Source organism: Cebus imitator, unplaced genomic scaffold (assembly GCF_001604975.1).
Source record: "Cebus imitator isolate Cc_AM_T3 unplaced genomic scaffold, Cebus_imitator-1.0 Scaffold0, whole genome shotgun sequence".
Lineage (NCBI taxonomy): Eukaryota > Metazoa > Chordata > Mammalia > Primates > Cebidae > Cebus > Cebus imitator.
This window is the reverse complement of record NW_016107315.1, coordinates 16,437,411-16,462,368: the sequence shown is the minus strand read 5'-3', so window position 1 is coordinate 16,462,368 and position 24,958 is coordinate 16,437,411. Positions and strand designations below refer to the sequence as shown.

At 43.5% G+C, this 24,958-nt stretch overlaps 1 protein-coding gene across 7 annotated transcripts in view; it reads right to left on the bottom strand.

The window, feature by feature from the left end:
* ETS1 (ETS proto-oncogene 1, transcription factor) overlaps window positions 1-24,958 on the bottom strand; it is a 129,393-nt gene that overhangs the window by 4,212 nt on the left and 100,223 nt on the right. For 5 of the 7 annotated variants that reach the window (XM_017523570.2, XM_017523571.2, XM_037736168.1 and 2 more), the window contains 4 exons: window positions 22,308-22,385; window positions 21,064-21,312; window positions 16,501-16,761; window positions 535-653 (listed from right to left, as the gene is read on the bottom strand). In XM_017523570.2, coding sequence (XP_017379059.1) covers window positions 535-653; window positions 16,501-16,761; window positions 21,064-21,312; window positions 22,308-22,385 — 707 coding nt within the window. The remainder of the gene's footprint in view (window positions 1-534; window positions 654-16,500; window positions 16,762-21,063; window positions 21,313-22,307; window positions 22,386-24,958) is intronic. The other 2 variants (XM_037736179.1, XM_037736184.1) reach the window with 1 other exon arrangement.

Genomic DNA, 24,958 nt, shown 5'->3' with positions numbered 1-24,958 from the left:
TGCCTTTCATCAACAGGAAGTGGTTTTTTTTTTTCCATACCAGGGCATAAATATTTTCTCCTGTCTGCCAGAACAAAGATATTGTCTCTCTTGTTCATTTTTTTTATCTTCATAATTGGGCGCGGCACAGAACCACCACTCCATAAGCATGTGTGTAATAAAAGGAGAAACTAATGAGCCCATCTCCCATGGCCTCGTGAACTGTCTGGGCCCTTTCGGACTCACAGAACCATGGGGCTATGAGGAGGCTGAGTCACTAAGGCAGCTCTATGGGTGGCGGTCGACCTGCTGCCAGGCACATCAGTGCCTCCTATCACTTAATCCTGTAAGACAAATGGGCAACAGAGATATTTTCTCCATTTTCCAAATAATGAAACTGGGGCTCAGATAGGCTGCCTGGCTTGCTCCAGGAGCAGCAAGTGGAAGAGCTGGCATCCCAATCCTGGAAAATGTCATTCAGGTCCACACAATCCCTTGTAGGGGTTTTCTCTCATCCTTCCTCAGCATAGAACTCACAAGCCCCTCCTTCCTTACCTCATCTGGGTCAGAAAGTTTGAATTCCCAGCCATCTCCTGTCCAGCTGATAAAAGACTGACAGGATTTATCAGTGAGTAATTCCAGAAGAAACTGCCAGAGCTGGATTGGTCCACTGCCTAGAAACACAAGCCATTGTGAATCATTACACCAGATACTCAGAACTCTCCGCAGCTAATCCCCACACACGGCACTCCCACTTCCCCCTTCTCCCAGGCCATCCAGCCAGGAGAAAATGAAGGCAACAGATAGCGCACATGTCGGAGGAAGTGTTAGGAGCTCCAACAGACAGAAAAGACAAAGGCCTCCCTATAAAAAAAAGAAAGCATGGAGGAAAATGTATCAATTGCCTTATTTTGATAAACTTAAGGATCAGTTCATTTTTATTGCTAAGCAAATTCTAGAAAAAGAATATTGGGCCTGTCCTCTGGGATATTCTAAGGCAATATAATCTTTTGCACCTTCAAAAACAAAGTCATTATTTTTGCCTTCGGAAGTAAGAAACGTATTAACGAAGGAATGAATGTTTTTGCCAGTTCCGAGCAGGAGTTATGGCTCATAAGCACTGCTCTCTAGTAGGAGCCTCTGGCCCCTGATTTGTGAGTAGGAAGGATCACTATCCTCAGGCCTCTCACAAGGAAATAGATGCTGAATGTCTGTTTGTCATAATATTTCTCTCCACTGCCACCACCCTGCCCTTCCAGGCAAGCACCCAAACTAAGAAGAAAAAAAGAGAAGCCTCATTACTATTTGAGGAATTAACTTGTCACCCAGGAAATCCTCAGAGGTCAGATGAGGACTATCTCAGAAATTCTGCATAGGTTCAGGGTATTCTAAATTACACACACACATACACACACACACACTTCTCTGTCTTAGCCATAAACGCTCTGATAGTCAATTTATTCTACGCTAAAGGGTTTGTTTCACACCGATTTACTTTTAGGATACTTTTCTCATCTGAAATGACAATGTCACCAGTGATTCTTAATTGATGGGTGTAGGCAGAGAGACAAATAGCAGTTCAAAAGTCTGTGCTGCTTGTTACGTGCCTACACTGCCCTGTATAACAGAAACAAGCTGGGCAGAGCAGGACTGGGAATGACCCAGTCCACGTCTCTGGATACAGCCCAGGAAGCTCCAGCTCACACAGGAAAGCTTTGCTCACTAAGCCTCTGATTTTTCACCAGAGTTGCAAATTTGTCTGATCCAAAGTAAAGTGAGATTCAATACGAAACAAACTTCAGTTTCCCTCTTGATCTAAAAAAGAAATTGCATTCATAATCTATAAGGGTAATATCTTGTTATGTCTCATATTTCTATAAGACATGTTCACGTGCATCATTTTGCTCGCTCCTAAAATCCACACCCAACCCGTCTGCTGTAAGGAGAGGCACGAGTGGTCGTATGGTTTCCTTTCTATTGGTGCAGAAAAAGTGCTTAGCAAAGTACTGTAACTTTGCTCCAAGACACAACTAGCAAAACGGTGGTGCTGGGTCTAGTACCCAGGCCTTTGGACTTGAAGAACCAGGGCAACCTCCGCTGAAGTAAGGAAACAGCTTCTACACGAGCTATCACCCCACAGCCAAAGGAAGTGCTCCTCCAGTAACAACTTCCTAATGGTGGTTTCCAAGCCTCCTCCTCAGCACTCACCATGCTAAATATGAAATAAATGAAATAGCTCTACCTCCTCTTTCTGAGAATATGCCATTAGCTCTTTAAAACCATCTTGCAAGACGTACCTTGCATGTATTCCACAATAAAATGACTCCATGAACGCCTACAAAATAAATGAGTATTTGAACAACAGCCTAGAGGGCTTCACTGGGAAAGCTGTAACTTCCTCTGCTTCTACTTTCGTTCAATAAAAACCACTTAGTAGTCAACTCAGTGACATTTGCAGGTTACTTGGGAGTTGCCGAAAGTCGTGAGCTACTCATTCTCTGCCTGGCCTCACAAAACGAACCGTGACATTATCAGAGGAATCCACTGAGAAGCCATCCTAACAAGCACAAGAAAACCCACCCAGCCTCAGAGGAGAGGGGGCTGCTTTAGACCCTGACAGAGAAAAACTAACAAGAGCTATGATGGACTGCACATGTCACGCCACAGATACTGGGAGTGATGCCCCAGTCATTTCCTTCATTCCCCCCAATAACTCTGCGGGGTGAATGCAGCTGTTGTGCTATTTGTTTCTACCACTTCACAACAGAGAAAACTGACACACTGCAAGACCATTTAGATCAGCAGTGGAGTAGCCGGCACTGGAACCCATGCAGCCTGGCCCCAAATTCTTCATCTCAATGCTATATTGCCCCTGGACACAACCAAGCCAAAGGCCTGGCATGTAAACTGCCTGCCTGAGTGCAGTGCTCCAAGGGGTAATGGGACCTGACTTCAAAGACTCTCTCCCCACGTCTCACAGCAGTTGCAGGACAGGGGACAGCCAGTGGTTCTCCCAGTCATCCCACCACCAGTGGCCGTGCCAGCCCCTGCCATGGCATCCACCTTCACAGGTGATGTTTCCAGCATCCTCTTGTGGTAGCTGTTATATTACGTTACTTCATTGTTTCTCCCTCCCAGTGTTCACCTGAGAACCTCTCCCTCACTGGCTGAAAATTTCTTTGGGGCACGGGTTCTCATGACACCAAGCCGAGCGGGATGGGAAGAGCGAGATCCCCAGGGTGTCTTGGGCAGGGTGCGGTCAGCACATCTGCCCGTGCTGGAGAGCAGGGCCCAGGAGCATACTGCGGTTTCCAGCCCTTGGACTTGGCAGCCACAACGCAGAGAAGGGGCCTTCAATTCACATGGTCTGTACCAGCTCTCAGAGGAGGAGCCCCCTGATGGAATGGTTAGTTTTCCTTTTCTACCAGTGCATTTTCCAAATTGAAAGGTCAAGCAGTTGTAGGCTGTAGATGTCCGTCCCACCCTTTCTCTGTGATGGCAGCGTATTGGACCCGGTGAGTCTGGGTCAGGGTGAGTACTCGTAGGAGGACTTTTTTCTTCATTGTGACTCCTCCTTTGTTCAAAAGGAATGAAAAAAAAATTAAATTTAGGTCCTAGAAGCCCAAGTCTTAGGTGCAGAGCTCTCTCACTCTTTTTTTTTTTTTCTGTTTGCACCCAAGGAAAGAGGGAAGATGGAGAGGAAAAGCAGATACCTAAAGAAGTAATGGGAACATGAATGGGAAGAAATCTCTCCCATTGGCTTCACAATAGGAAAGTCAACATAATAGAGATGTCGGTTCCAGGCTCCTTCCCCAGGTTCCTGCAGAGAAACCCCTCCTGCCTAACTGGTGCACACAGGGCCCACCCTTCAAAAAGCCCACATTTTTGTTCCAAGTAAGAGGAGTTCATGATGGCCCCTGAAGCTTCCCCACTAGCACCTTTTTGCTGCCTCCCAAACTGTCCTTTTGTTGTGGGGGGCAAGAGAACTAGGAAAGGCACGGAAATGTTCTTCTAGCCAGAAACGCTGGGCCAGGGATGGGCTCAGTTCCTGGCTGGGCCAGTGGATGGTCTAACACAGGAGCCTATTTCCACAGCAATGCATCACCCTCACTTCAGGTCTGGAAGGGGACTTCAGGGCCACTTGTAAAACCACGGCTTAGAGGCGGCTCTGGGGTTGGAAGACACACTGGCTACACAGATCCACCAGCGACACCCACATCCAGGCCCATCAGAAGTTCTTACGCCCAAGACTGGTGTAGACAATGAAAGAGTCTAGCACTCCCAGTTAAAACTCTTCTAGAGGGTGTTTCTGTACCATTTAGCAGAGGTCTGCCCAGGTCCACAGGGCTCCAGGGCCCCATCCCTTGCCCTGGCTCCAACATATCCCAGACTTGCAAAGCCTCTTCCTCCATTCCCCCTGCAACTCCCACTCATCCCTGTGCCCAGCCCCTTCCACCTACCCAAATGGACCGAGATCCAAGTGACCTTTGTCCCCCAGAGCAGAAAACGGTACTAAGAATAGCGCCAGTCATGGGAAGGGGAGCTCACATGTTCGATGTGACTCACAATGGTGTCCCTGTCTGGGATTCCCAAGGCAGTCAACAGCACCCTTCACTATGCTGCCCGGGAGTGTCACACATCAGGAATCCAGTGGCATCACTGGGAAAGTATGCTTCTCAAGTCAAAGCTCTGAGCCACAACAACAGAGGGGTCCCTGTTAGAAGAAGGTCTCTTTCCAGAGCCATACAGGCGGGAGGGCACACACACACACTCCACACACCCATCTCCCGTGGTGCAGAGCCTCCACACCCCCTGCCGTCCGCTCCCTCTCCACCCTCCCTCTCAGGCGGCTGTAGGGGAATTTCCTTCTACTGCTGTGTTCTTCTCAGCCTCTGAAGAAGAGGACAGTTCTTACTATACACTGACAAGCCTGATTTGAAAAACGTGGTACATGCTCAAAGGAAGAAATAGCAGGTGGGAATCTGGAGGGCTCCCAGGCCCACGAAGCAAATCATGCTAACGATGTTCACCTTCTACGGGGACCCCTGAGGCTCCTCAAATCTAAGGCAACAATCTCACTTCTTTAAAAAAGGTAAAGCTTCAAGTAAATTCCTGCTCGTTTGGGTCATATTTCAATTATCTTTCCTTGTCTGGGAGCTGCAAGGCCCACCATCTGTCTCAATGAGGAGCTGGTTATTAAAAATCCCCTGCTATTCTGATCCCATGCCTTGAGGCTGAGAACTCAGCAGCATAAATACATATATAGCAATGGGCTAGGACAATGTGTTAGTAACATGCTCCTAATAAAAATCTCTTCCATTTACCAATTTGTCAGTATTATTCTTCTCATTTTCTAGGTCTGGGAGTTGCCTGCCTGTGACAAGGACATCCTTACAGCCTGGGGGTCACCCATATTGTTGGCCCTGTATATCAGAGTCAGGTTGAACTTCACTTTTTCCTTTTACTCCTTCCTCATTTCCATTTCAACCACAAGTTCTCACTCTTGTCACCTGTGCTCCACTGAGAGGCGAACACGGAAGAGTTGTCTTCCCAACAGATGGGAGGTCAATGCTGGGAGGGCACCTTCCCGGGCTGTCCCCTTATATTTCCATTGTATTTGGCTTACACCAAGACTAACCCCAATGGTTTGTTCTCTGTCCATTTCTCCTCACTAGAATATATGCTCTCAGGACAAGGATGTTGTTTTTTCACTGCTTCAGCCCAAAGCCTAGAACAGTGCCTCACCAACAAACATCAACAAACAAAAAATTCTTTGCTGTTGAATGACTCCTGTGTCATCTGACATGTTCTCCCTGAGAACAAAGATTGTATCTTATTGAGCCATATATCCTCAATGCCAGGTATGATGGCTTGTCTTCAGCAGGTACTCAGTAAGTATTTTCTAAATTCTATTACTGCAACGAACCTCCTCTGAAGAAAGCCGTAAGGATTAGGAAGGCCACTCAAATGGCCTCTCTCTATTAAACTATATTTGGGGCCAAATAATATGAATGCCCCTCAGACTTCATTTCATCAATGTGCTCCCCAAAATGAAAATGGCCATACCACCTGTCCTTTGGGAGTTAATCTGCTACTTTGAGAAGCTAATCCCTTTAGCTGTATTCTAAAAGTCAAATCAAATATCTCGGTGTGGGCAGGACACCACATTTATTTTAACCTATGAAACTCTCATGGTTGGTCACCCTTGCAACAGGGCTGACTCTGCCCTGATAGCACACATCTGGCAGGTGGCCCTAAAACAGAGGAACAGGCCTGGCTGGCCCCTCCCTTCCAGCCAGGTGTCTCTACCCACAGCCAAACGATGATGGCAAAAACAGAACATTCGAATCCAGAAATGACCCATCTGTTCACAAGTGTATCAATCTGCCATTCATGCTACCACAGGAGGACGCACCTCTAAGGGTGGGGTGGGTAACTCCCCAACCCAAGCCTCACCCCTTTCTGTCAGCCCCCTTCTAAATCACCATTGACAAAGATCCCCAAATCTCTCAATTTCCATTAAGTCCCTATGAAATTAAAGACAAAACAGAAAACATCCTGACCGTTTCTTGCCCTCTGGACCAAGCTCAACCTAAAGCTGCACGAAGTCTTGTTGCCTGAGGATGAATAACTCAAGAAACTGTATTGCTGGACTGACTGGCAATCAAGGCACTGGGAAATTATTTTAAGAAGATTAAGGGCCAGGAGTTCTTGATATTTTGGCTGAGTTCTGTGCCTCCCGTTTCTTCTGAGTTGTACATTTTCTTTGGCCCCATCCTGATCCAATCTTATCTCTAACAAACTCCATGTATAACACATTCTATAACTGGCCAATGCAGCCTTGGTTTAATGACTTACTGTATGCCCATATATTCTATAAACATGTTCCTGTATCAATGGCTAATAACTCAAGGGCAGTGACTGGGAATATAAGTTCCAATAATTCAACTCAAATAGCAAAGAACATTCTGACAGGTGTTTACAAAGCAGACTTGCTGAACACGATGATGAACAACAATTTTATAAACTTGCATGTATTTGTTGCTGAGATATCTAACCACGAAAAAGAGTGAGAAAACAGCTCTCAAATCAATTAAAACCAGTCACTGACTGCCAAGTCCATGTCTCTCGAATGTTAGATCAAAAACGAAAGAAGGCAGAGTGTCAAAAAAATTAAAAATAAAAGCCATTTTACATGTCAGGCAGTGGGGTACTGAGTGATGACAGCATCCTATAAAATTAAAATATATGATGCCTGTGGGAAAACCCCAGGTAGGGAGTCAGGGGCACAGGCTTTGATATCAGTTCTTTCCTGAATCAGCTTGCAATCTCACACAACTCATTTAACCTCTCTGGGCTTTACTTTTTCCATCCCTAAAATGGAAATAGTAATCTCTGCTTCTCTTTACTTTATAGAAATGTAAATTAAGTCCTTATTACAAAAATCTACAAATACACATATATATACAGAGAGAGAGAGAGAGACTTAAAGTGGCCAACAATTTAGAAGCAATTGAAAATACATTCATAGAATTCAACAGAAGAATGAAACAACAGAAAATACATTTTTAAAAACAATTTTCAAAAAACAAGAAAGAAAAAAGATACATTTAAGAAAATTGTAAAGGCACTAGAAAAAATGTAATTAGACTTCCAATGATAAAATTGGCCTTTTGTATGACAACTTTGAAAAAGCAGAAAGCTGGAGGTTAAGGAAAAAAAAGTCAAAGTATAAATGAGAATAACCATTTAAGATTCTTTTAAGTTAGGGAAGACTCTGAAATCCTTGTTCTTATTAAAAGTGCATATGCACAAAAAGAGATAGCAGATGCAAACTGCTTTGCAAGTGAAAGTATCACAGGCATTTATGGTTTAGGGAAATCTTGGCCACAGATGGACTTAGATCCTCTTTTCCCAATGCACCTTTTTCCTTCGTCATTCATGTCCCTCAGCAAGTGTCCTTCACCTAATTATTATGTAGACCTCACCTAGAGCAAGTTCAGCACAGTTCCCCACAAATGTCAATAGTTTGGGCCCAAAGAGATGGGTCCCATCAGCATTTACCAGGGTTCAAGCAGAATGGGTTGTCCAGCCATCAATGCCCAAGATAGGCTTGACAGTAAGACCAGGTGGATGGCAACCAGCCAGGGGAGTCCTCCCACCTGGAACAGGCTTAAGCAAAGCGTATTTGGCCAGCCTGACTTGGGTCTGAGAACAAGACAGTTACGCATTTTTAGGGTATGAGGGAAAGACCTTTGTTTTTGCTCTGGCTCTGCACACCTGCAAGTGCTCAAGTACACATGTGTGGGGGTGGCAGCAGGAGAAAGGGGACTGTTCCTCTCTTAAAGGGGCCGTCTCTATTCAAATGCAACCACGTCTTTCTTCTAAACCCACCAGTAACTCTGTCTAACACATTCAAGCTAACACTCAGACACAAACTTGGACAGTGAGCCAGTGAAGCTCAAGTCAGGAAGTGGGTTTCTTTATAGCTCTTTCCTCCTGATGTCTTCTAGGTAACCGGTTCTTTTAAGAAGTCACCAGAGATGGGCTGGATTTGGCGGAAGGGGATAAGAATTTTGTTATAAACCAAAGAAATGATTTTTCCAGCCACTATAAATGTACAAAGAAACATCTCCCTAAGTATGTAGGTAACAAGAAGAAAGATATGTTCACTGCTCAGGGGTAGAGAACACAACTTTAGAAGTCTGAAGACTACAGTCTTTTCTCAGTAGGATTCTCCACTTGATCTCTGGAATTTATTTTATCTTAGGGGTTGTTTCTTCTGCATATCAAGAATGACAGAAATCACAAGTTAGGCATATTAGAATCCTTGGAAGGAAGAGGAACTAGATCCTAAGTGATCATTTGCACACCGAATTTTGTAAGTATTTATCCAGCATATAATCTCTGAACACTCCTCAAATGTCGCCAGATTGTGTTGGAATAGCAAAAGAGAATATTAACATGGAGTAGCAGAACAAGTACTTTTTGTTTCGCCATAATGTGATGAGCTGAAAGTGTCCTACCTACGCCTTTAAAGAAAAAAGGACGGAGAACCAGAACCTAGTCTTGAGAGGCTGCCATAAGAAACTCCACCGCCTCGGCTCTGAATGTCAAACACCTCCACAGACTGGTGCCCTGTGAGCATCCCCAACAACGCAAGTCCCATCCTCATTTCAGAGTTTAAACTTTCACATTCAATCATTCTAGGAGAACTTTCACTCTCATTATCTCTCAGGGAGAGGTGAGTCACACAAAAGACAATAAAGTTTGGGGAGTTACAGTCAACAACACGCATTGAACTCAGAAGCCCATCACTGGCCGCCGAGAACATCAGGACACATAGTCTTGAGTCCTGCCACATAGAAAAGCTGTGCTGGTCTCAACAAGCCACAATTATAGGTCAGGTCTCTGCGGCTGTTACATTACCTGTGCTACTCAGATCTCCTGCTTCAGGGAACATAATTGACTGGCTCTACCATGTCCACACCAACACGCTCCTTCTTGGGGGTTGCTCCAGCCAGGGACTGAGCATGGTGAGAGCATGCAGGCCCACTCCTGTGATACGCAGAGCTCCCCCAGCAGGCAACCTTGACCCAAGGATTCCCATGGGCCTGGACAAAGCTTTCTTGGGACTAAGCTGCAGTGGAGGCCTCTTTCTACCTAAATCTCCTCCTTCAAGACCTACCTTCTCTTTGCTGCCACCTCCCTTTTCTTCCTTCATAGATGCTCCCTCCATAAATGTTTAGCACATCTAATCATGTCTCTTGGCACCTGCTTTCCAGCACACTCAAACTAACACAGTATTTTGAATATTTTATGACATTGTGAAAACCCTGAAAGTCATCTTATTTGTTGCTTGCTGTGTGACATTGAACTAGACCTCCACCTCTAAAAAGAAAAAACAAGAACTCGATTCCCTCATTTATAAATGGGCATAATAGAAACTTCCTCATGTGATATTTGGTGAAGGATTTAAAAAGTCAGTGTATATGAAGGAGTCTAGCACACAGTAGGAACTTCTTACATCTGGCATTGAGCTAAATAATTGAAAAGACCTAATCTATTATTAAATACCTGCTGTGCCTCATGACACTGTGCAATTCTGTAAGTAAAATGCATTGTTCCCTGGCCTCAAGGAACTTACAACTATACTGGAAAAGTAAAACGTTTGGAGAATACTACAAAATGGAAGTGACAGCTAGCACTTAGAGAACAGCTTCCTGTATACCCAGCACTGTTGCAGATGCTTTTCATAAACTAATTCATTAATTCTCACAACAAGCCTATGATATAGAAACTATTATTACTGCCATTTTGCAGATGAGAAAATAGATACAGAGATCTTAGCTTGCCAAAGGTCACATAGCTGCTCAGTAGCAGGGCCTGACTCCATGCTCTGAATTCTACAGGGGGTAGCCCCTGAACGTCACCCCTGGAGAAACCCCACGGGATGGCCTCCCTTTCTTGTGTTTAACCTGGACTTCTATCTGCAGGCATTCCTGAGTGACTGATGGGGTGCTGATGAGCGCTACAACCTGCAGGCATCACATGCAAGTCACTTTAGGGAGACAGGAGGGGCAGAACTTCTCTTGAATGAGCCTCTACACAGAGCAGCCACTGCTCACTCTCTGCAGCGGGGAAGGCCATCCAGGGAAAAGAAAGAAGTGCCAAGGGGGCAAAAGCAGGGTGACCTGGGACACCTGGCAGGGCCTTTCCCAACAGCGGTGCTGGGGAATTTCCGAGGCCCGTTGTTTAAAGGTAATAGGGACTGGCGTAGATGTCTCAGCAGCAGGCTGGCTGCATTCTGCTCAATGGAAACATTTTGCTTCCTTCAAAGGTGGAGCTTCAAACTGGAGACAGAGTGGAATTCCAGAAGGGTCACCACCCAATTTCCATTATTTGTAGTGAGACTTTATTAAAGAAACAGTGACTCCAAAAATGTAAGACTCAGAGATTTCTCCTCTAAAATAGGCAGTGGGCTACACCCAGAACAGAGGGGTCAACCTGTGAATCTGCTGATATCCAAAACACAGGCACTCTCTAGACCTCAGAGAGTTGTATACAGCACCAGGGTTCAAGATCTACTGTACGGTACGAATAGATCTCTTCTGTCCAAAGACTGCTTGCAAGGTATTACCATAGCTGAATCAAGACACTAAAGTGGTTCAGCCAGTTGTGGCCTTCAAAAGCCGTGACAAAAATAGGGAATCACTGCTTTTCACATTTTTAAAAAGACATTTATGAAAAAAAGTTAATAGTGAGGCTGAATCCTTTTACCATGTGATCTTTTTCTTCTGGTAGCAGATGATTAAGAAAAAGTCATACAAAACTAATTAGGAAGCAGAAACAGTGAAATTACTCACAGGCAATGGAAAGGAGCTTTGCCTCCCATACAGTTCAAATCTTCCCAGGAATTCTCCTCAGTGCTCCAAAGTATTTTCCCATCAATCACATAACCGGGCAGCATGTGAGTCTATCATTCCACTGAGATCCCCAGGTCCACCCCTGGCGCCCCTTTGGGATCCACTGCTAAACCCAGCACAGGGAATGGAATCCCTGCCACTGTCTTCAGCTGCTAGCTGGCAGGAAGGCTCCATTTGAGCTGAGGGGTCTGCTAGCTTCCTGCAACTGGTTAATCACAGCAGCCTCTGAGCAAGAAAGAGAAGACACTCTGTTTCTGCCCTTCTCATTCCCAAGCTCTTTTCCTGTTATCCAACCAGGTGTGCTGCCCAAGGATGCTCTACATTGAGACTGTGATGGCTTCAGCAAGCCTGGAAGGCAGCCCCAGCTTTGCCTGGCCCACAGACCTCAGTGAAATGCCCTAACTTCTCTGGGCCTGACTTCAGCCATTTCAAGCTGTCTTATACAACAGCATTTATAAGGAGAGACTTTGGATTCCAGAGTTTGGCTCCAGTAATCCCCCAAATTAAAAGGCTCTACCCTATTTCTAATAACATGTCAACAGCACAGATTCACACTGCACTAGTAACCTGCTTTTACTCTTTCCTTATCACTGGTTTAGGCTCATATCAAAAGTTTCCACAGTTGTTGTTTGTACCTGAATACACTGAGATTATTTTGCAATAGAGCTTTCCTTCGGAAAACTGTGATTTTAGCTAATGCTGCCAAAATCTCAGGTTTCATTCTGAAATGAAGGGCTTTGAAGCACTTCCTTTTGCAGTAAAGTTGTTTAAAAACATGTTTTAGCAGTTTTGGATTACTGAGCCCTAAAACTCAACTACAAGCCAGAACTTCAAGGTTCTGGACTTGGCCCTGGGACTTTCTTATTGTATGACTTTAGGCTGGTTCTAGAGTCATCTATGAAATTACAAGAAGAGGATTTACTTCAGGGCAGAATCAATTTGAGAGGACCTAGAGGAAAATGTACAGGGCTTCTTTTTCTGTAAGACTAGTACTTTTTTTTCTGTGATGTCTCACACACACACAAAAAAATTTGGAAGTTGACTTCCAGATAGTCCCAAATTCAGCCTTAAGGAAACAGAAGGACTGCCTATTTATAAATCTGCATAACACCGTAAAACATAATTTCATTACAGTTAATAAACAGCTTTGGGTTTAGCCTTTTTTAGGCTCCTAGAAAACAGGAAAACCACTTCATTCATAACTGCATATCAAAGAGTGGGAATACACCTAGACATTGATAAGGACATTAGCGCCAGACCTGCTCGGTAACAGCTGCAGAGGTGTTTGGACTCCTTATCTGTGGCTATGTCTGACAATCTGGAATGAAGTTCAATAAAGGTGGTTTATAGGTCAATAACTCTGGACAGAAGCCAAACCCAGCTCTCCTCCCTCCCACAAACCCCTAACCCACATACATGTAGTGTTCATTACTGACAAGAGGAAGACAAGGTCCTGATCACTCTAGGTGGACAACAGTGATAACCAAGGAGGGCTCTCATTCTGTAATATGAAGAAAAGATTCTGTACTCAGGTAAAGACATTTGGGGCTTAAGATTCAATTCAGAAGCTAGCTCTGTGCAGAATGCAATTACATACATGGCCCTGAATAAGTCATTTTTTGTTCCTCAGTTTTGTCATCTATGAAATGGAACTAGAGGGGTTGAGAGGAAGGGAGAATGTGACAGCCCATTACATCATTCTATACCTACTGAAATGGAAAGGCAAGAAGAAGCAGAGATGTCTGTGTTTTTCAAGGGCTTGGAAAGCATTTTGCTTAGTTCTATAAAGTAGATATAGAAAACACTGGGCTACTTCTCTCGGACTGTGTTGTACTTAGAAGGGGTTCATAATGTATCTTTGAACAAAACAAAAGAAAATGGAGCTTTCTGATGCTATCAGTTTGATAACCGTAAGCAGTTCACAGTAAGGTAAGGAGGTACATTTTGGCGGAAGCCAGCATTGCATTTGATGTATTCTTAACTCAGCTAACAGGCAGGCTTTCAAGCCATGTTATCTGCCCCCGCATCTTGACCTAATTTAACAAGTTGCTATGGGAGCCCAGTGAAGGTTGATGCAATTTTCTTATCTTTGGAGGAAGAATGTAACTGTGCAAGAGAATGTGAAAATTCAGTTTCGAACTGATTTCCACACTTACGGGGCAGTAAGAAAGACACCCTATCGAGAAGTAAAATGTATTCCGTTGGAGGTGATATGGACAAAGACCCTGACTCCCGGTGAGATGGCAGGAAGATGGATTCTCTTCCCAGCTTGGAGAATCTAAGCCTGCACCCTTTAGTTCAGGCCAAGTAATAGTGACATAGAGCTATGCGTACCCCTACTGTGTGGCCAGACATACTCTGGAACAATCAAATTTTAAAGGAACAGACAGAAAAGGGGAGCAGAACCTGAGACAGAAAGGCTGACTTTTACAAGCAATAAAATGTATTGCCAACACTTGTATACAATGAGTTCCACTTTACAAATTCCAGCTCATCATAACATGTCTGCATAAAGCTAGATATCCATTTATAGGCACTCTAGTGACTGCCTCAGGTGGTGGGTGAGGCTGAATGGGCACGTTTCATCCCCTTCCCTGTGCCCTAGGATGCATCTTAAATGAGGCTGGTGGGGCACCATGAGGGGTAAGCTCACCCTCATAGGATGAGTTTGCAGTACAGGCAGGAGTTGTTCACCAGGCGTCAGTTACAGGAAGAAAAGCCACTAAAATGTGGGCTGCTCCTCACACACCTTACAAATCCCAACTTTCATTCAGACCACAACAACGGGAGAATCCAGTTCAAGTCTAAGGATATTCAAAATATTGTGAATTCAAGGAGACAGTGAGCCCTCAAGGGCTACTCACTTTTCTGCACTCACTATGTGCTCAGACATTTGCTGAAATAATTGAACTGTTATAATTTAAGGGTTTTTTTTTCTCTACATCTAGCACAATGTCTAGCATTCATTTATTTAATTAGTTGATTTAATTCAATTACATTTTCACAGATTTCCTGCCACCAAGATAAGGACGAACACTTCTATTTCACTAAAAGTAGAAAAGAGTACAAGGTAAATTTGCCTAAAACCACACAGTGTGTTAGAGTTGGGAGGAAACATAGAGGACTTCTGTTTTCTGGGCTATTATTCTCACCACCATATGAGATAGTATGAAAAGTAAAGTTGCAATCATCAAGGAGAAATAATTGAATGGTAAGATACTTCAAAATGTTTTTTTCATTAAAATGACTACTTCAGTCTTTGAGACTTTATACTCATCATCCCTTCTCTTCTATTCTCTAAATGTTTTATTCCCTAATCCCATGTGTGGAGAGAGAGAGAGAAAGGAGAGAGAGAGACAGAGAGAGAGAGAGAGAGAGAGAGAGAGAAGGGAGGGAGGGAGGGAGGGAGGGAGGGAAGGCAACTATCAATCTATCCAACATAACTCAGACCTAAAGTATAGTTTTCCCTGCAGCACAAAAACAGAAGCAAGCATTGCCAGTTAGAGATAAAGTCCACCTCCCAAGGCCATGAAGTCATTCTAGAGCTACCTCTGCCTTTCCTTTCTCTTCCCAACTAAGCAGCACATCTGCCTTCCTTTATCACTATATTCAACTGCACTCTGGTTCTTTAACCCCTAACAGGTATAACTGCATGAGCTGGCACTCTTATACATCCTGAGAGTGACTTAATATACTTTTCCTCATTCCAGATGTTTTTAATGGCAATGGATACACTTCCTAATAATCTTCTTCCAGAGACGGGAAAGGACTCCCTTGAAAAGTAGTAAGTTCCTACATGTTGCCATGTTCAAGCTAAGACCACAGGGTACCGTAGAAAGAATAAAGTAAGGACCTTTAAGTTCCGCTCCTGGCCTTGACCTTATTGCTACCCCAACACACAGACATGATTCCTAAGCACTATTCATGCAATGAACTGCACTAGGGGCTATGTGGAATGCAACGGAAGAGACACACTCCTGACCTTTGAAAGGGGAGTAAGTTTTCAAGCATTTGAATTGTTCTCAAAGGTCAATGGTTTTCTTCGTAGAAGACCTAAGGCTTCCCTGAACGCAAAAATAAAACTTCGGCATACTCTAAAGATCAGACAAGTACCTCAAGAGAAACACAGATGTTGCTGTTTGTCACCATCTCACACAAAGGGTCCCTACATGAAAACGTGTCCAGCGTGGAGAGAATTATAACAGGATAAAGGCCTAGTTCACATCTGAGTAATGAAAGCTATTTTAAAATAAGCTATACTCACAACACACTTTCTAATTTTTAGAAAACACTACAATCTTACAGAGTGATCTGATGATTAACACATTAATGCTTCTTGGCTATTTCTCACATATACTCCCCACATGTTTTTCTGGTTAAGTAGCATGATGTGCTACAACCCATTTGAACAAAGAATTGTTTTGCTCTACTACCAAAGTCTCAATCAAAGCTCACGTGCTCAACCTACAGCTTCCTTTCTCTATGGTCTTTCTTCAGTCATCACTATCATAACACAGCTTTTGCCCCTGGAAGAAAACTGATAATAAAGCCAAGTGAGAGGAAGGGTCTCCTCTACAGTCCAGGATGGATCGGGACAGGGCGGAGAGCCACTGGGGACACTGATCCCACATTCGAACAGCTGGCCTAAGGAGAACCGTGCTGCAGAAGAGTCCAGTGTGGAGGCCATTTAGCTGTGCCTTTGAGAGATGCTGCTGCTGATTTTGTATTTAGAAAGACCTCCCAAGAGCAGACCAGGAAAAATCCCCTGATGCCAGACCACTAGATTCAGTTTCCAGGAACACCAAATCATGACAGTTCCCTTCCCCCAGACATGGAAAAACACCCAAAATGTAAGTTTCCTACCATTCTTGGAAATGATCCCTTGGGATAGAATAATACTATCTGCTTCCAAAAATCAATGCCTATTCACAAGCAGAGTGGCTGGAGAGACTAAAGAATTCTTAAAGGGACTTCTCCCCACTGCCCTGCAAAAGGAGTCTGCCATGGTCTCTGGTCAGATGTGCACAGTGCCTCCTGGACCCCACCCACAGAAACGTGCAGACGGAGTTGCCCTAAGCAGTGGGAGGGCGCCTACCTGTGTAGCCAGCTAGGGCAGCAGCAGGAATGACAGGTTTGTCCTTGTTGAGGTCAGCACGGTCCCGCACATAGTCCTTGAAGGTGCCCTTGGGCTTGTGGTTGGGCAGGGCAGCTGGATAGTCCTCTGAGTCGAAGCTGTCATAGGAGGGAACACGCTGCAGGCTGTTGAAAGATGACTGGCTGCTCCAGGACTGGGTGAGACGATCACAACTATCGTAGCTCTCTATGCTCTCAAAAGAGTCCTGGCCCCCGAGTTTACCTGGAGGTAAGAGAGGAGGTAGGAAGAGGACAGGGGAGGAGGGAGGAGGGAGTGGGGGGAAAAAAACTGTAAAAACCCTCTTATGGAGGACAGATTGCTAATCAGATCTGCAGGAGGGATGGAGGAAGTGAGAGTCCAGGGGAAATGGAAGCTTCAGGGGTCATGGGTTTACTCTGGGGAAGGGGCTACACTAGGCCACAATCTGAGGATCCACATCCACTCTGCTGCCTGGTTTGAGAACTCCTCTTACAGAGGTTCAGAGTCAAACGCTGCTCACATCTGTCAGACTAGTGTTTGGGTCCTCAAGAGTTCTAAAGCCAGAAATCTAGAAGCTGAGGATCACACATGTCATGATGTAATTTCTGGCTGATGTTGTAGGTCCAATGAATACATGAAGAAATCGGAGCAATGTCAGGCTGAATCCCCCACTCCAACTCAAGCCAATGAGATGATTTCAAAAGGCCCAGTTTGGAAAACATTTTGGTCATAAGAATAAAGAATCCCATTAGGCTAAGAGCAGATTAGCCTTTTTTGACCTTGGAACTAAAGTGCTATTTTTTAGTATTTTTCCCAAATACTTTTTTAAAACGAAATACATGTACTGACCCTATGCCTTCTCAAATAGAGTAAGATAGTAGAAGATGCTTTTCCCAAGAGACTTTCAAAACTTATACACACGATCACTCCTCTAAACAGAAAACCATATTCTTTATCCTCTCCAAGTAAAATTATGTACTCGAAATATAAACTTCACTGGGAAAGCGTAGGCAATATTTAAAAGGTTTATTAAAGAGTTAAGGTCCATAGCAGTGTCAGAAATCCTTTACTCTGTGAGTTGCTCAAGGCATTCTTAACTGACCACAAGATCATGCAAGTTCATTAATTTCCCAAACCAGGTTATAAACAGCTGCTATGATTGCACAATAGCTCCTGGAGAAATTTCCATTGGTAAAAATGCCACTAAAAAGGAGTCTAGCAAAAAAAAAAAAAAAAAAAAAAAAAAAAAAAAGGTTTTGGAGGAAAACAAATGCATCTAAGAGCTAAAAAGGCTCACAGAAATGGTTTTTATATGCAACTTTCAGATACCTTTCAAGTAACCTAAGTTAAATCATGGGAGACTAGATGGTCAACCTCAACTCAGCACAAGCCAAGAGGCAAAGGGATGAGACAAATATTTATGTAGAAATATCTGTTAGTCAACTCTTAATTGTTCAGGAGTGGTTAATCTATAAATTTCAAATCCCAGAATAAGGCTGACTTATACAACTTCATATTAGTGTGTTTCCAGTGTATTCCTCCTCCATGACAGTGGAGATTGGTTAAAACGATAAAAATCAAACATGAACAAATGCCCAAACCTAAAATAAATATATAGAAAAATATGTTGCTCCCCAAATTTTTTAAAGATCAGGATAAAATATATTCAGTTGAGTGTGTACTTTCTGTAAAATCCACTGTTGTAGGTTTTCTCTACTTCCTGATCCCTCTAGAACTGCTTCAAACAGAAAGATGGTCTTGTCAGTTTCATCTCATGCCTTCCCCAACTCATCCATTCAGAGGAGGGTAACCTCCAGAAGGCAAACTGAAGAGCTCCATGGAGTTATCAGCCCTGCCCACCCAGTCCACTGTGGCACCTCTTCATGCTTATTAAAAATGAAGTTTCCCTTCCAGAAATTCACATTAAATGATTCAAGAAAACAGCCTATAACCAGAATATAAAAGCCTTGTTTTAGAACAGGAAACTTTTTGGCATTTCATAAAAAGGTATTTGTTCATACCGGCTATTGATCTTCATGGTCACTTATTTTCTATTTGAGAGAACACACCAAAAGCCTAAGGAGAATTTATATTTTCGTCAACACCCCACCAAGTCGGTATTTATGTTAAAATCTCTCTGAAATGATTCCATCTCTATCAGCCAAATTTATATTTGGAGAAAAAGGAGATCAGGATTTTCACAAGCAAGACAGTAGAGTTTCCAAGGAGTCCCAGTAAGCGAGGGGACTAAACCAAGCCAGAACCAGTCTCTGGCAACCCCCCAAACATGAGCCAAATGCAAGCCTGTTGAGAGTTGTGGTTTACAGCAGTAGGCAGCTTTCATTTTAGCTGTATTTCATAACCCTGGTGCTGGGAACCTTCATTTACGGGTATTTTCTCCAAAAATGGGTAGAATCCAACTGGATTAGACACTTGGTTATACTGCTGCACTCATGTAGGGAAACCTGTGTGTTCTCCAAAATATCCATTGGCCAGCCTTTCTGAGAAGGGGCTCGGCAAGGTTCTTTCAAAGCTATCTGGCCCCACCAAACAGACATCAGAGCACTCAACACAGAAGATGGGGCAGCCCCCAGCAACCCACTGAGCAGACTCGTACAATGACAGTCCTTAAGGCCCAAATAAGTGGGACACAGAAGCACTCTGTTATGCTGTAATGCAGCCTGTGAATACTGTACTATGATTAGTATAAATAACAATCAGCTAACAGTAATGCTTTCGGTGTAAACCAATCACAGCATCTCAGATTGATCAGTCCTTTGCATAGGTCCTGTTTGCAGCACTTGTAACATGCAGAAAGCAGCCCTGCACAAAATGGTCTTCCCCTCAAGTTTTTGTGGGCTGAACTTGGAGGGAGGGAAGAAGAGTGGAGCCAGAAAGAAATATCTCATGTCTCTTTGTAAGGGTCACTTTTGGTCCATAGTCATTAGTTTGGGGTTGGAGGGGTGGCGGGGACCAAAACCAAGAACCAAGAAAAGGAGAGGGAAAAGAGACAATTACACAAATGCAAAGCCAGATGCAATTTCAAAACAACATGACAGGAGATCTACCCAAAGTTACAACATGGCTGAGCCCAAACCCACAGGCTTGGCCTCCCCGTGTAGATGTACAGAAAGTCCCAAAAGGATGAAAGTCATTTTAATGCTTTGGCCCACCTGATAAAAAAGAAACACATATACACACACTTGTGTGTATGTATTTAAGTAGACACGCACCCAAAAATAAAAAAGAGCCAGAAAGGGGAAGGCCGACTGGTCCCACCCATCCCCTTTGGTCTGAAACACAAACACCCTGGAGCCTTAAGAAGGAAGATTACGGGTTCTGATTTTGCAGGGACTTTCCCTCTGCAGGGCTTGTTGGTGAACCCTAGGCCTGCTGGGAGGAAGTGTGAGCCTGAATACTCGAAGAAGATGACAGTGTGCATGGCCCATGATTCTTCAAAGTAAAGGTGCTACTGGGCTCTCCTCCAAGACCCTCAGAAAAGGTACCACATATGGTCAGTCAGTGAGCAGGAATTACTAGTAGGCCAGCCCCAGCCTGACATCTGACCCGAGCCCCTCTTGATCAGCTTTCTCCTGTTCCTCTTCCCATTTATAATTCTTTCCCATTTTCCCACCAGAAAAGTCATCTTTGTCACCTTTTTAGAAATCATCTAGCTCTTGCTAAATAGACAAGCCCTTTCTTACAAAAGACTGCATTTTTCTCAGAAACAAAACAATTTGGACACTTTACTAGGTAGGCTGTACCTCTGTGTGTTTATGTCCTGTTCCTAAAAACTGGGTGTGTTTTACCTTTTTTGCTTTATGTCAGCCAGCTCTATTTTGAAACATTTTCTTCACTGTCGGTGAATATTTTATCATTATTATAGTAGTCATGTTAACACAACTACCTTCTTTTGGAAACCCCTGGCCACCTCTTTCCCTGGTCCTCTAGCTAAATACACACTTTCGCCACACTGCTGATGACTGGTTCCAAATAAACCCTTGGTTAGCCATCTTGTATCTTCCCAAACCAAAGAAGTCACAGGAGGGTAAAGATCCCAGGCTGGCCAGCAGAGGTCATTCCAGGTAGCAAGCCAGGATCTACAGTCACACCCAGGAGCCCTCTGGGAGGAGCACCAGGACACATGCTAAATGTAAGCATTTTCCAGGGTAGTCACTTGGACCATTTTTATTTGATTACGTCCTTCTCAGGTAAAATTACCTCAAGAAAAATAGAGCATACCTTAAAAAATGACCAAATTCAACCAGAGTTATTGAGTAAAACATTTTACCCAAGTAAGACATTTAATTTCTTAATGGCCTGATTTTGATTCCACTGTGAACCCAACAGCCTTTGTCATCATCATGGACTTGGCTAAAACACCACGGTGGAAAGCTCTTAGTAGCCGGGCATTCTCAGATGGGAAGGCTGAAACTGAGGAATCTATACGTCTAATAAATGAGAAATAAATGGAACCTGAAAAAAATCACATAGCCAGGTAATTCTTGTAAACCCAAGAGCTTTTAGAGAACAAATAGGACCTACCACGACTGGTTCTCCCCATGCACATGTTGTCTGGGGTGACGACTTCTTGTTTGATAGCAAAGTAGTCGTTCTGCAAGGTGTCTGTCTGGAGAGGGTCCCGGAGAATGACCGAAGGGTAGTCGTTCTCATACTTGAGGGAGAGGAGTTCTTCCGAGCTGATGGGATGGAGTGTCTGGTAGGACTCTGTGATGAAGCTGGGCTCTGAGAACTCCGATGGTGGAACACACTGGGCATGCTCAATACCATAGCCTGGAAACAGAGGCTTTGCAATTAGAGAGAGGAGAGATTTGTACCTAAAACAAGCAGTTTTCAACCATCTACAGACGCCCCATGATGTGGAACAAGCTCCTTAGAGAATAAAGGGAAAATACTTTGAATCAGAAAGGCTTGGGTTTTTAACCTTGTCCAGTACTTACTAGCTATGGCCCTTAACAAGATAATTGCTTTTCTGACTTCATTTCCTCATGTATAAAATGGAGATGACTGCAATCTTTCCTAGAGTACTGTGAGGAAAATGAAATGAGGATATAGGTAAAATGCCCACCAATATTCCCCACACAATAAGCTCTTGATGAAGAGTAGTTAGTATCATTGTGTTACTGGAATAAAAATTGTAGTAATGTAAATATATTAAATGAAAAAATGAAACCTGTTTACTATTCCCTTTAAAAGCAGAGCCATCAGATAAGATGGTCCTACATCTCATCTCAGAGCTTACATGAGTACAAGAGGCCTACACTCTTTCCCTCAGGCTACCTCTTCAGCAGGACTGGGTAACTTACATGAAAAAGGAGAAGGCTGTATTTCCTATAATAGAATTTGAAGCTGCATAGCACACTCTTAAAGAAGGATTTTGGAGGAAATGCTGTCATCTCCACTAGTAAAAAGGGAAGAACAAAGACCAAGATCAAATCCCTAACCCCACCCAGTTTTGGTTATCATAGTGCACAGTATCAAATCAGAACAAAAGTTTTGAGGTCAAGTTGTAGTCTCTCTGCAGGACTTTCAGGTTGAAGATATCAGAAAGAGATCCTGTGTGCAGGAGCTTCGTAGGTTAATGAAATAGGTACATAGGTTGAAACTTTGTGCTTTGTGGGAAATAATAAAGTAACAAAGAAGAGTCTACATTTAAGAAGATATTATTTTTGAAAGAATTTCCATGAAGGAGCCTGAGATTGACCGAGATAGGGGTCTTTTCCTAGTTTCCTATTATCATGAGAGAAGAGGAGTGTCAGTGAACTTACTAATGAAGTAATCCGAGGTATAGCGGGATTCTGGATAGGTTGGGTTGACTCCATTAACTTGATATGGTTTCACATCTTCTGTAATAAACAAATAGGGAATGAAACAAAGAGGTCAATATTCAAGTCATGCTTGACTCTAAAGGGATCTTGGATGCAAGGACCACAATGACCTCAACCCCTTTTCTAAGAAATCTGAATAGTCATTAACTGAGTTGGTATCTGAGTCTACTCTGACTGTGGCCTTGTCTAAAGATGAGATCAAAAAAATATGGCTAAGTTTATTATTTCGGTGGCTGCGAAATGGGATTTAGTATCCTGGAAAGAGAATCCGTGAGTAATCTCTAAGGGCTGAGAAAGCATTCCGCACTAATTCTCAATGCATTCGTGCTGCGTGTGTGTCGACCACACTAGAGCCAAAGGCTTGAGGACATCCCAGGAGGTTGCCAGAATCAATCCCCAAATTGATCAATTTCAAAACTTCTCAGAAATATATTGCAATCTTTAGGCAGTAGATTTTATGTTCTCCACTTCCCCTGACAGATGTCTGGTTTTTGTTTTGTGTTTTTTCAAGTGCCTTCAGAGTTCAAGTTCAGGCCCAGACAAGAAGCAGGACACTGGTAAAGTGACTCCATTCAGTGAAATGCGATTGGACTCATGTAAAGGAAGAGAAGAGACACCCAACCAAGCTCCTGCCCAGATGCCAACTCCCCTAGGAAAAGGAGAGGAATGGAGACGAAATGTGCCTATGTATAGACAGCTCTGCATGGCACTGCAGTTGAGCCTGGGATCCTCTAATTACCCTGGAACAAATGCCATGGCCTCCGATTCTTATATGTAGTAGTCTGATTATATTTCACCATAAGAATCTGACATAGAGAGAGTGTGGGTTTGGGTTTTTCCTCAGGTATTTGATAGCTTGTTAGGAGCAAAGTCTGATGGGAAAACAAGTTTATGCCTGCACAGAAAAACAGTTCCTAGTTGAGATAAAATGATTAAACTTTGTTTTAGCAGTTTATCAGATTGAAACATCCCTGTACCTTTGGCCTTCCACCCCACCCCAAACAGCTATGTTCTTTTGGTGCTGTGTTGCTTTAGTTTAATTACAGAACAAAAGCTGTAGCCTCAGCACAAACATCTTGCTCATCTCTTCAAGTTCCTGAACCTGAAGAGGGAGAATGCTTACTGCCTTTTTCAACAGAATATTGGGTGGGATGATACGATTTTTGGTCTCAAACATATTGACTTATATCCTAATTTTCTTAAATTTTTCTTACACTATTTCTTAGCCCTAAGGAAAGCCAAACCTGTCTTAGGGGCCGGAAGGTCCCTGTAAGTCCACATTATTAGACAAAAGGCACAGGATGGGAAGTTAAATTTTAAGTTAAATAAAAATATATTGAAAAGTAAAATAAAATGAAGTTTAAGGAGATAAGTGATATTGAAGAAATCACCTAGCCTGAGCTTCATTTTATAGACAAAGACAATATTAGGACTTGTCCTTACTATCTCACATGGTTATTCTGATAATCCAAAAAGAAAATGTATTTGAAAGAACTTCGGAAACAAGGAGACGCAATAGAGATATTAATTGTAACTACAATCAGACGGGCTTAGATAGCCCAAAACACCTGGCAGGTCCAATGTGATAAATAAAGGAAAACAGTCTCTTAGTAAAATATATTAGGTTACACATCTGGTGGAATCTGCTATTGTGTTTAGAAATCAACAGTCAAATCAGATCTGTTAGGAGCCTGCCATATCGTTTCCCTCTATAAACAGGTCGCTCGTGTCAACACCTACGAGTGGGTGTCTGTGCACGGAGAACATGCCGGTGCTTTGGGGAAGCCTGTGCAGCTGGCTGCCCATTCCCGCTAACAGCAGCCACAGAAAGACTCAATAGTTCTTTCCTGTGTTCCTTTATGTCTTAGTTTTCAACAGAAGGTGAAGAGAAAGAATAAAGATAACTCTTTTGAGCACAGAGAAATAAAGTTTGGGTCTCTCTTGAGCACTGCAGAGTGGAATATGTTCTTAAACAAAGGAAGGTATTATGTGGGGTAAAAGTGCTAATCCTGAGTTTTGCTCCCCTCCCCCGGTGTCTGTGCCAAGGGCTGGAGCTGGTGACCACAGGGAAAGGGTGGGCCTGGGTTAGAGAGGGCAATGGGCTTCTAGGCTTACAGTCAGCTGGAGGGCACTGCTGACTGCTGGTAAATGAAATTTATTTTAAGAAAAAATTCAGAAAAATAAGCGCAAAAACACCCAAGTTTGCCGCCTGCTGCTGTTTCTATACTCAGCCAGGACTGTGGTACATGAGTCACTTGGTCCAAAAAGGTTGGAAGAGGCTGTTAGGAGAGGCCATGTCATTACAAGGTTGCAACACAGTGTCCTGACATAACCCCAGTTCCTGCTCCAGATGTAAAAGGTATGATGCACTACTGCAATTCCAATCCAGTTAGTAGGCAGAGAAATCTGTCTTATTAACACACTCTCAGAAGCTAAGCTTTCCTGGGGTGTGATCAGGTATTATGCAGCCATGCATCAAAGCAGTATGTATTAAGATTGCAGCAAACACACACACACACACACACACACACACACACACACACAAACTATCCTTGGGTTGGCTGTGGGCACTGTTTGTTCAAACAGGGCAT